Below are 13292 nucleotides of genomic sequence, written 5' to 3' on the forward strand. Positions count from 1 at the left end.
ACCTCTAATTTTGTTCGGGTAACACACCAAAACCTTTCAAAGCTCTAAAAGTTGTCAGCAGTTATTTTCTAGATAAATTTATCAGCTTAAGCGATTCACGCTCCCTGTAAGCCTCTAGTTCTTTGTTCTAATTATCAAAACGATAATGTATATTGAATATGCTTTATCATAGCATTGCATCTTCAGACTGTCAGTTAATTGTATCAATTATGAACATGCTAAGTTAATTTCACGGAATAAAACATCTGGTGAAAAGCATAAAGTCATTACTGACAAAAAACTATCACTGATCTGAGAACAAAGGACAGCAATACACATCCCTGGGTTAGGGAATACACATCCTTTGTAGCCAGATGTTAAAGATCTGTAAAGTAGATTATCTCAGCTCCTCGTAACTTTCTCGAGTCTGACGTTTATGATTAGTTCGTCTAATTGTATTTGAAACATACTAAATCAACGTTTTCTTATATTTTATACTATTAGGTATCACCTTTTACCCCTTTTTGCAAGCTTCGATGAGTTTTCTTCATCAGTGTATTCGCCTTCTGATCAAATTTCAGACCTTTGTGTTATTTTGTACACCGAGATTTTATCAGCTTTATGTTTTTGGTCGATTTTTTTTTTATAATTTATGTTTCCAAGGACACTTTAATATTAAAGTCCGCTACCAAAATTGTCATAAATCTGTTGTAAAGATTATTAACTTTAGTGTTAGCCTAAGGACATAAGTCGATAAAAAAAACTTTCAGCTTGCTATATTTCATGAAGTTGTTATTTTCTAATCCGGAAGTCTTTATTGAAACATCAAACACAACTTCAAGGATGTGCATATGAGGAGCGTTTAAATTAAAGATGGCATGGTGATGTTTAAGGGATTATTTATAATCTGTTTTAAAAAGGACAACTGATTTGTGAAGTTCGATTACATAAGAAGTTAGTCCATGTCGCGTGTGTTTTCACTTTTTGTGCATTTATAGGAATAATATTGTAAAATTGGGATTTTTAATAGGTGATTTCGGAAATATCGATTATGAAAAATATAAAAATTGAAAAGTAAACCTCCAGGCTTACAAAATTTTGTGATTTATATATGGAAAATATCTGATATACAACTACATCATAACATGTATTTGGTGATCTATTTCGACAAGAACGTTTGAAGGATGCACTTAAATTATACGCCCCTAAGTGAACTCTGATAGAGATCTCGTAGATATCTTGTTTAATTTTAGATATGGTTCATTTGGAATGATTACTTATCTTATAACAAATTCCTCAAAATAAAAATATACATAACGTGTGTCGAATGGCTGTCAAATATTATTTTTCCTGACTCGAATGATTGATTTTTATAAGTTCTGAAACTTTTAAATGATTAAGTACTGAAAGTTATTTCACCAACAAATGTCAGTAGAGATTCGGATGCAGAGCCTCAGAGCAATTATTAATTCATATTTATATTTTACACGTGACACATGGTAAAACGATAAACATGGAATACACAACTTAATATTCTGTGTATTTAAATTAGGAACAATCGGAGTGAGACCTGCATAATATGTGGTAATCATCTACAGACGTGACTTGAACATTTGATCGATACAACGCAGACGGAATAATACGGCAAGTGATAAAGGAAAGATTTTCTCTTTCGTCACACATTTTCAGAATAGAATGGCACTGTTAATTTTACCCATATTTAAATGCCTTTTAATCATGTGACTTAGGATTTTAATAATACCGGGTATTGAATCGAAGGTAAGACATAATTTTATTGATATTTATTCGGCATGCCAGCCAGTGATCCGTTTACTACCTTAATACTCTCAAGTCTTATTAGTCATGGCAAGTTACTACCTATAGAACATACATGTTTTATTTTCGTTACAAAAATGTAATTCATTGACGAGAAGATATTATGTGGGGCTGGAGTGACCCTAAATTCTCAAGGAAGGACCTGTAGTACTATGGAATAAATATGGATTATTAATAGTGCCGTTCTAATATATTTTCGCAATGGAGAGTCCAACGGAGACTCCTGGTACGTTATTAGTCCTGCAGCTGAAGTCTTTCGTGGGCTTCAAAACTCAGGACGAGTACTTGCTTGCCATGAAGGAGGATTTAGCAGACTGGTTTACATGTCTATATAAATTAGAAATAGGTGTGGAGAATTTTTTCGACGTACTCGACACTGGAGTCCGATTATGTGAACATGCAAATAAAGTGCGAAATTTTGCTCAAGAGCGACGAAAATTGGGATTACTCGAACAAATGCAATCTAATTTTGTGAGAGGAATACAAATTCCAGAATATGAGGTCCAATATCGGTCTGAAGTCCGACCCCAAACATTCCATGCCAGGGATAACATATCAAATTTTATAAAATGGACCAAAGATGCTGGAATACCCGAAGTGCTTTCATTTGAAACTGATGATCTTGTTTTGAGAAAAAATGAGAAAAATGTTGTGTTGTGTTTATTAGAAATTGCTCGGATTGGAGCTAAACTTGGAATGTTGGCTCCGACTATTGTTCAAATGGAGGAAGAAATAGATGCAGAGATTGCCGGAGACCCACCACCTCAAATCATCACATGTGATGTTAAAAGTCTCGATGAAATGGTAAGAGCCTCAATTGTTACTTTTTAGCTCCCTCGTAGCCTTAATTGATACTTTTTAAGCTTTTGTGAATTTTCAGGTCAGTCGAACAACTAGCTGACTACGATTTGTTTATTTTTTTACAACTGTAATGCATATTTTTCCTTTATTCTCTTCTTTCTTTCTGTTGTTATTGTTGTTTAAACGGTTTCGAGTTTTCAGCCTATCTATCACCAAACCCAACACACACACAATCAGTCAAATATTTACAATACCTGCAATTGATTACATTTTAACATGCATAGGGTCTTAACAAATGTACATGTACATGCATATCATAAACAAAGGAAAAACAGACTAGATTTTGACATTTTCTTGAGTTATTTATTTGAAAACAACAGATGTAAAAAAAAATGTATGTAATAAGTCTGTTAAAAAGCAATTGAACATTCTTATGTCATACCTGTATTTAACTTTGGATCAATTTCAAATTTTAAAAACACCTTTTAATATACCTGTTTTCGCCTCTTTTAACACTTGACTTTTATCTGATTTCGTTCTAAAGCGATGATTAGAGAGAAAAATATTATTATCATATTGATGTGCAAATTTTTATCTGCAAACTTTGAATATTAACCTGTAGACCAGCAGGTGCTCTACGTGAAATACAAACGTGCTAAATATTGACAAGAATGCTAATTACATTATGACGTCATCAAATCAAATGGCATTGATACAAATGGATATGAAAATCAATAATTTTTAAGGATAGGTATTATAAATTAAAATATTGTCAGTACCAATGACCCTCTACTTTAGATTCGTGTATATATGATATATATCAATAGGTTTAATTTGTCCCTGTTTAAAATATTTTAGATGGTTATGACCCCTTGCATTGTTGATAAGTATGTACATAAACTGTGTATTGGACATCTATGTATATCTTCACAGTCATTGTTGATCTTTTATAGCTTATTTGTAAATACTGGACTCAAATTATTTTATGACCAACGCATTTGCAAAAAATGTAAAAATGCCTGCTAAAGTTTCAATGTAGGTGTATATTGAAATTCAAAACAGCTAGTAGTTAAGATCGGGCATAATTGAAGAAAAGGGTAAAGATTCGTAGAAGATTCGATTTTCAGCAAGATATGCTAAATGTTTTCAAAATAGAAATGTGATTAAAACGAAAATCGGTTATATGCTACACATGTTAGAAAATTCACCGATGAAACCTTATTATGCACAAGTATTTCAAAAAGTCATTTTAATTTGTTTTGTTCACATTAAAATCCGTTTTTGCAATGGTGTTAAACATCTGCAGACATGCTGAAGTTATATAATACAAAACATCACACGAACAAACACTTAAACCGAGACTTTAAAACCAACAACATAAGGCGGAATAAGTGTGTACTATAAAGTTGAACGTCTATGATTTATTTGTTATAATGACAGAATCTCATTTAGTACAAGGCTTTGTTATGACAGAAATCTGTCATCAGAAGTATATGTATGTAGATTTCAATTAAAATATCGAGTATATATAGAAATTGGGTTCATTATTCCGGTAACTAATATAATTCAGACAGTAACACATTCTCTTAATTGAAAATAGATTGGCTACTACTATTTGAATTGAAATTTTAGTAATGAATATACTGATAGAAATGAAATTTGATCGTTATTCATATGAAAGGGATGTGTATTGTGATAAAGAATGATAATTGATTTCTGTCTGTGAGGTCACGTGTAAGGTCAAGGTGACTATAGATTTATCTTGTATGTTCTATCTAGTTCTCTAGAATTATGCCTAGTCAGCATTTTCCAGTCCTTTTTCCATTCGGGGCTGTTAGCTCGAGTTCCATAAAAAATGTAAATACGATGTGTGTGCAAAACTACGCATTTTGTCAAAAATATGTGTACACAGCAGTCGATTTGCACTAGATAGCGAGAAGTCGAGAAAGCTCTTTAAATTGAGACTTATTTGACTTTTAAGTGTCATCTCTAAGTGAAGAACGATTGTACTTGAGAAAAACATTCGTGATAGTTTATTTTATTGAACATAACATTTGTATATATACACAGTGACGTTCAGTTTAAAATCCACCCATAATTCGTCTTTTTTTTAATTTTTTACAAGCAGTAATTAGTATATAGCATTTGCGGAACTTAGTAACTAGACACATGGGCGGTGCATACATGTCATAAGATGATGCATCTAAAATGATGAAGATGAAGAAAAGAGGTAGAATATTTTAACAACTGCTGTAAATTCAAGGGCCGATTCCGGCCATTTTTAAAAGGAGGGTTCCAACCATGGATAATGTGTCAACATTATGTGTCCTTATTTAAAAGCATTGCTCGTAAAATGATGGGAAGGTTCCAACACCAGGATTCTAAGCCACCCTCATCCATCCCATTCCAACCCCACACATGGATCCGACACTGAGATTCTCAAAAATTATGGTTATAAGTATATAGCATAGGCGGACCCAATAAGTCAGACTCCGACGCATATACTGTTTAGCGGGACATTGAAATCACGAAATGAACAAGAAAAGTGTCGGCAATTGTGAAAGAGTGATTGAATAGTATATTTTTGATGGATGTAGTATATAAGAATGCTTTTCAAACCTTGCATGTAGCTAGACTAGTACAGAGACGGATACTCATGATAGGGATGTCACGGAGTTCGTGCTATTGATTGATTGATAATCTAATGCAAGTTAAAGTGTCTTGGAAATGCTTGCATATGAACATGAATTTGATGTATTGAAAATTAGGATTATGAACTTATTGACTTTTGAACAGTTTAATAACCAACACATGTAAACTGTTTATTACTATGATAACAAATAATTAACTTGACTAACGAAGTTAACTTGTAATATTAAATACATATGGAGAATATTAACGTTATAATCTCTACATAATATACCACTAACTAGGCTACAATTAATGCAAATAATTACAAATACCACAAATAATTACAATTTTACACATTAATCTACAATGTATACGAATAATCACAATCAGTAACAATAAATAATCACAATCAGCAACAAATAATTACAAGTTCCTACATGATGAATTTGACACTGAATCTCCTTATTGTCATTTTATTAATAATCCATAACAATAAGTACAGCATTTTATTGATAAAGGAGACTTAAATAAGTTTGAAAAATAAGAAGTAAACATTTACAGTATTCAATGTAAAAAAGTATGACATGAAATAATTTAATTGTAACGTGTTCATTTAGCCAATATAATAGAAATTCCTGATTATTTCTTTGGAAATCGACCAAAATTATAGAATTTAATATTTAACCTTTTAAATCAGTTAAATGTTAGTTACTAATCTAATTAGTAAATTATATTGAAATTGTATATAGAGGACATATATTTGACAAAAATGCAATCTTTGAAATAACGGCAAAGTAAGGACTGACAGATGCCAGGTGTTCAACAGTTCGGTAAAGATCATAATAAGTTATTACAGAAAGTATACTAGATCATACTAGTAACCGTAAAATTAAGCAAACTGATTTATTAAGAAATAGTGGATGGTCAATATGGAACGCAGGGTGCACTGCTATTCATCATCATAATTAATCTGCCACAGTCAATACAAATGAAATCGAAGATGAGTATGAAAAATTACATCTACGCTTGTGCTCTCTTCGACGAATTTACCATAAAGGCGTTTGGGTCGGTTTCCAAAATAAGGGTCGGTCAGGAAACCCTTAAAATATATCTTTTTGAAATTATGCTTTGTCATAAAAATGGTGCACATGTTAAATTGTATTATATGTCAATTTAACACAATACACTATTAACACTATTGTTCTTTAAATATTTGATCACATTATATTGTTCTGTGTCGTGTGCACTCCTGTGACACTTAATTGTTGAATTAAAATTCTTTTACAAGAATATACTTTTTTGTCACCATACAACTTTTGCAGCTAAACCAGCTGCACCATTCATTAAAATTCCATTGGCACTGGAGAGGGTGAACCCCACACCTGCATATACGTATTTATGTTTTCAACCATATGAATCTATCTTGAATATATTTTTGAATTTGATCATGCAAATTTTAAGATGTTTTGATAGTTATGTTGTGATGCCAGAAGAATAAACCGTTTTTATGGGTTGATGCAGGCCCACTACCCCTCTTTCACCAACCATGGCTCATACCATAAAGTGTCAATTGAAATGGTTCCAAAATATCAGAAAAAAAAGCCAGCAGTCATAACAAGTATACCACACGTTTTACGTTTTACAAATAATCTTGAGCTAAGATATATACCTTAGTGTTGAATTTTCAATAAGAAAATTAAATATTATTTTCCAGATATTGATTTAGATTAAAAGGTAGATTAACACTCTTATGAAAAGATTATAAATTTAACCCCCGCTATTAAAACATTTTACTTGTCAGTGAAAGTTAAAATATAATGAAGTATATTCAAATAGCTGTAAAAATAATAAAATACTATTCAGAACGTTGATCGATTTTATTTACGCCTGATTGCTATCAGTTTTGAAAACTATTTAAATATACGTAAATAAATATTTGTAAGATAAGAAGAAAAGCTTACTATTTTTGTGTATCTTGCTGAAGGTTTAACATGGTTAAATGATAAGAGAGTTCAATGAAAACATTCATGAATTATTTAAGGATTTGGTTATATATTTCACATTGACAACAATGGTTATAGTTTGTTTAACCTCCTTAAACTTAAAACGTAGTACCAACATGTAGTATACTGAATTTTGTCTCAAATTTTATGTTTCATTGGTCGACATTTAAAGAGAGAGGGTTGATTACCCTAAATCTAGATGAACCTGTTTCCTGTTATCATGGTTATTTGCCTTTTCCTACTGTGGGTCTGTTCATTTTTTTAATTGGATTTTAGTGTTTTTATAGAAAAATAGATGTGATATGATTGTTAATGAGACAACTCTCCAATAGAGAATAAATGACGTAGAAGTTAACAACTATACGGTCACCGTACGACCTTCACCAATGAGCAAAATCCATAAGTCCTTTAAAAAAAACTTTATTGTCCTTTATAAAGTGTTTGGTGATGATGACACTTCTACGCAGGTCATCATTCATGTTTTGTCATTCATACTTATATTGATATTTTAGAAAATTTACTCGATTCAAGGATTTTTATAGTATATGCTATTATACAAATCCTTGCTCGATTCATGATAAACAGGGAGGACCCAAACCTCACATATATTTTATGGTTTGCGAACTCGTAGATAGGAATAGAAACGAATTTCAGACAGCTATACATTACATATTATATTTCATTTTTTAGTCTATTCTACGTACAAAGGGACGAATAATTTTACATACATTTTATGCTAGAAATACTTGCATGCACTAGGGTCAGTATAAAAAATTTCAGACAAAACTATACATGTATTTCGTATTTACATGAAGTATATTCAAGGATACACAGTGACATTTATAGCTATACTATACTTTGTTTATAGTGTGAATAATTTCACTTGGGCCATAAACAAATTCACGACACCGTTTTACATGTATATCAGAAAGTTTAGTGTATTGAATATATACTGACGTATAGCTTAACATAAATTTAACATATGAATTCTTGTTGACAATATACCCCCTTTGTCCTGTGGTATCTAAAGTCATCTGAGAATTCAACGGTGTTATAGCTCCTTTGTTGTAATCTTATCTTTATTTAAACTTTGGATTCAATAACCACTTTAAAAGGGTAACTTGATAAGTTAAGAGAACAAAACTGGGTATTTACCCTTTCAGATTTACACACACTTGCAGTTTTGGAACACATATGTTCAAATTCAAACACAACTTAATCGTGACTTAGGATTATAAATGTACCAAAAATAAGATGTTCTTTTTGGCTGTTAGAAAAATCTTCGAGTATCAAATTTGAATGAAAATTAAAAAAAAATCTTCTAGTTTTTAATGTAAATGAAAAATCATTAAGTTTTGCCTAAATTGTAGTTTTATGTATAGAACTGTTAGATTATGTTCACATTGAGCAAGGACATCCCTTCTTCACAGCTTTTTCTGTATGAAACGTGTGTATCAGCATATTGGATATTGGAAAGGGTCATATGTATATTGGCGAAAACATTGAATAAAATAGTTTTACATTCACTTGAACTAGGAAGACATGTGTTTATATTACACGACGTGAAAACTTAAATGATATTTTCTTTTTCACTGACAAAAAACTCGGAAATATAGATTGTGTTTAATGCATTTAAACTTAAATGAACTTCGAAATAATTTAATTGAAGAACATCGTACCATCTTATTTACATATAAAGTTGTAAAATGTAAGTGACAGCAAAAGTTCTTTACATATAATTAATTATATAGAAACTACAGCTTACATTAATTTATATATCTCTTAATTGACAATTTTTGTCCATAAGTCACGAAGAGACTTGTCCGGGGTTTATAATATCCTCCACCAACCTTTGTTTAGATTTATATTAATGTGTTTGAAGTATACGTTAGGTAAGAATACATAAGTCTAATAACACCCCTTTTGAGTACTTCAAATGAAAATGAATAACAAACAGTTATGACAAACTTTGACGCTCGTTATGAATACGGTTGAGAGATTAATACCAAGGCATTTATTTTTGATTGTTAAAACGTCCTTAATTTGTCCCTTATCGGATGTGACGTAATTTAAGGGGATTAAAATAAGTGGTTAGGAGAATCAACAATAAATCATGCTAACCTATACAATATAGTACTGGATATTAACTTTTGTGTTGTCTTGGGAAAACTATTAGCCTACTGTGTGAGAGAGACCCTCATGGGTAGTCCAAGCCGCTTATCACACTCTAGTAATGTAGTAGTAGGAAAATTATCTGAACTCTGGTCTTTTAACCACAGGCTCTTGTCTATTTAAAAAAAAACCTACCCTAAATATAATAGATCATGAAATGTATATATCATATTTTGAAGAGACAAGTGCTAGTGCTTTTAGCATATGGAATTCTGCCTATATGATAGACACACGAGAAAAGATCAGAATTAGCTCAGAATAAAAATAAGCGTTTTACCAAAATTCGATATCATAATTGCAATAATTAATATACGATATAAAAAGATGTTTAAAACGCACGATATCGACTTCTGTTTTATACGTAGACTGACTGCATACACAAACAATTTGTCAGAGCACATGCTTGGCAGGAAACCATGATGTGAAACCTATATCAATCTGTTGATCTGCAATATGAGAAACGCCATGATTCAATCATAATACACAGTTATGTAATGCAATGTCAATTTCATCAACTTTAAACTTTATCTTATCGACTAGTGATGCACTTTTAACACAAGATGTCTGCAACACGATTTATGTTCTGTTTACAAATGTACAGTATTATATATACAGCTACGTTTTCGTTTTTTAGGTGTGAATTAACAACCTTTTTGTGTCTGGAATTTATCTTTTATTCTTTTTTTATATACTTAAATTCAGTCGTCGTTGCAAAGAGTATCTTTTCTATCGGAATGAAGCGTATAATATTTATGAATTTCTGCTTTATTTAGTCCATAAAAAAATAAAATTTGCAAAGATTCCTTAAAAAGGCAGGCTATGAAGTCATAAATAAAAAAGCACCATTTTTGTATTCGGACTCAGAAATCAACCAATCAAAATACTGCATCGAGTTGGTGTTTCGAGAAAACACACTCTGAATATACTAAGCATATTTTTTATGATTTAGAGCCCATATCAATTGAGCAATGTCCTACCTAAATGATTGGATTTTTTTTTATTTCTCTTGCTCGATCACGAAAAATAATTAGTCAAATTCAAAGCCAATTAAAAGATGTAATATTATCGTAATGTCTGAAAGTATCTTCAATATAACTGTATAATTATCAACATTCCTTATTAATTTTATGACCATATTACTGGTGAAATTATTCTTTATCATAATAAAATCTGTTGTATTTTTCTGGTATCTAAAATCGACAAGGCCCAGAAGAAAAATTCATAACAGTTTATATTGATGGTCTATAGATAACATGCCTGAAGAGCCTATATTAAACTTCCAATTTTCACAATTCTATTAAAATTACATGCTTTTAATAATCAGTTTGAATAATTGATTGTTGTCCACCTCTGTGGTTCAGATCATATTTTGATTAATTTTATGGATAAATAAACAAATTGCGTATTGAACCGTTTTGGATATGTCAAGGCATCAAGGTTGAGCTGAAAGGGTATAGGCGAGAGGAGGAGAAAAGACACTGAATTTCATTTTTAAACTAGACCCTTATCAGCGCAATTTTACAACTGAATGATTAAACTGATGAAAAAGCTGTCATTTTAATACTTTCATCACTTGTTAAGTAGTTTCTCGTTTCTCGTTTCTCGTTTTTTTTAATATAGATTATCCTATTGGGTTTCCCGTTTGAATGGTTTTACACTATTATTTTTTGGGCCTTTTATAGCTTGCTGTTCGGTATGAGCCACGGCTGCGTGTTGAAGACCGTACCTTGACCTATAATGGTTTACTTTGTAAATTGTTATACATGGATGTAGATTTGTCTGATTGGCACTCATACCGCATCATACTACTATAGCTATCAGTTCAATAGTTCTATACATATAATATATATCAAATGTAATCCGAACAAAAATAAACTCATTAGAAAACGTTTCTCGACGCAGTGTCCTGAACGCGCATGATATATTTGCCACTGGACATTAAGCAACCAACAATCAATCAATCAAAATGTACATGTATGGACTAAATATCCACTCGATATCTTCTAGAGTAGCCGGAAATAATTGAGAAAAAAAACCCCATTCATCGTCAGGAAATGAACACATATTTAGGTCAAAAGTAGATCAACCAGAATAACACTGATATTGGACCTTTTGACACTCGATCTCCTGACATCTCATTCTGTGACGAGAACACATTTTTGTATACCAAACATCCCCTTAATATTTGCATGGAAGATGGCAAAAACATTACTATATTTTTGTTTTTTATAAAATTCGAGGTCTATTATATATGTCGAATGTAGGTTAAAATAAAAGACAGAAAACCTAAACTCCTATTACTTTATTTATACCACAATGAAGGAGGGTTTAAAGAATAGATTAATATTTTCAGATTTTAGCTCCAACTACCGTGACATAGGTCGAAACAAGGTCAATTTGAACATTACAGAATATATAAAATTTCTTATTTGCACAAATATAGAATAAATCTTTATGTACATATTTATGTAAATTAGCCGGGAGGTACTCATGCAGGTTGGGTTTAGTTTAAATTAGCCCATTTTTCAGAAGAGCAGAATATTTTCGAAAATGGTGTAAACGGGATGCTTGCAAACTGGTAGAAAAGCTTAGCAGACTCTGCTCGTGTCCCATAAACGTTGGGGTCCGCTTTGTAAGTAACAGACACTTCAGCATGTGCATCATGTCCGGTTTATTTTCCCCTGGAAAAGACATATGTTGCCTTTTGATTTTGACTAACATATTTTGAGAAAATTAAATTGAACTGTCACTTTTTTTGGAACGCATACATTCAGGTGTATCTATCATGACATCTGTATTGAAACAGACTGAGTTTTTGTAGTGTATTACTAGTATCTAAAATATTTTGTGTTGCTTTAAAAAGCCATATGAGGGGGTGGATTTTAAACTAAAATTCATATGAAAAGATGATAATCTGTCTGTGACGAATTGATGAATCTTGTCTTAATGCTGACATTAATGTTAACAAATTGAACAAAACTTTTCATGTTTACTAAACACGTACACATTAATTTGATAGTCATACTATAAAACACATTTTTTAAAGTACTTTATAAAAGATAAGACAGACAAAGGATTTATATAGTAAGTCTTGCTACACAAATCATTGGACTCAATTGCTGTATTTTTAATGTACTATATCAAAAGAAAATACATTCTTGAATACAGAATTCCTTGAAATATTGCATTCTTGAGCCTAACTCCCATTTAAGGTTTTACCAGTGATTTTACAACATTAATTTTCCAACACAATGTTCCTTCCCAGACTGATATTACTAAATAGCCATAGTAATTGGTTTTCTAGTGGTTTTTATTAACAAATAAGTTAACAAAGACGTATAATGATGTAAAACTTATATATTCAGTCGTTCAAATAAGTTATGAAGACTTTTTCATTTTACCCATTCCGCATTACAATTGAATTTTAATTTGCATAAATGACATGTAATAATTTCGAGCAGTATCGGTATTTGATTGTACCTGTACCGTAAGTTATGAATGTGCACCTTTACATGTTACAATAAATATCTTGTTTATGTAGTAAACATTGTATTATTTTATTATGCCAGTTTTGTGATTTTATTACCTGCTTGTTGACAACACCTGTTGTAATAGAAAGGTGTTACATGTTTAAGAAGACTTCAAAAAAGATTTATATACAGCGGTAACAGTTGTACAATTCAATAAGATTTTACGCTTTCTTCTCCATATGCATTTTGTGAAGATACATATCTATATACATAAAGATATGAATCGATTAAATATTGCATACTAAAAAACTATCTCAAAGGCTGTTCGCGCCATGTTTCATTTCAACCGATTATATGTTTCAGATATACTTTTCGACTGTTAAAACATTCTCGTCCGAAA

General features: G+C 31.2%; 1 protein-coding gene across 1 annotated transcript in view; it reads left to right on the plus strand.

The window, feature by feature from the left end:
- Window positions 1–566: 566 nt before the first annotated feature.
- Window positions 567–13292, plus strand: part of LOC139528015 (uncharacterized) — a 41637-nt gene continuing 28911 nt past the window's right edge. Inside the window, exon 1 of the mRNA XM_071323786.1 lies at window positions 567–2619. Within this exon, the coding sequence (XP_071179887.1) occupies window positions 2017–2619 (603 nt within the window). The 5' untranslated portion in view covers window positions 567–2016. The remainder of the gene's footprint in view (window positions 2620–13292) is intronic.

The sequence above is a fragment of the Mytilus edulis genome, chromosome 6, assembly GCF_963676685.1.
Source record: "Mytilus edulis chromosome 6, xbMytEdul2.2, whole genome shotgun sequence".
NCBI lineage: Eukaryota > Metazoa > Mollusca > Bivalvia > Mytilida > Mytilidae > Mytilus > Mytilus edulis.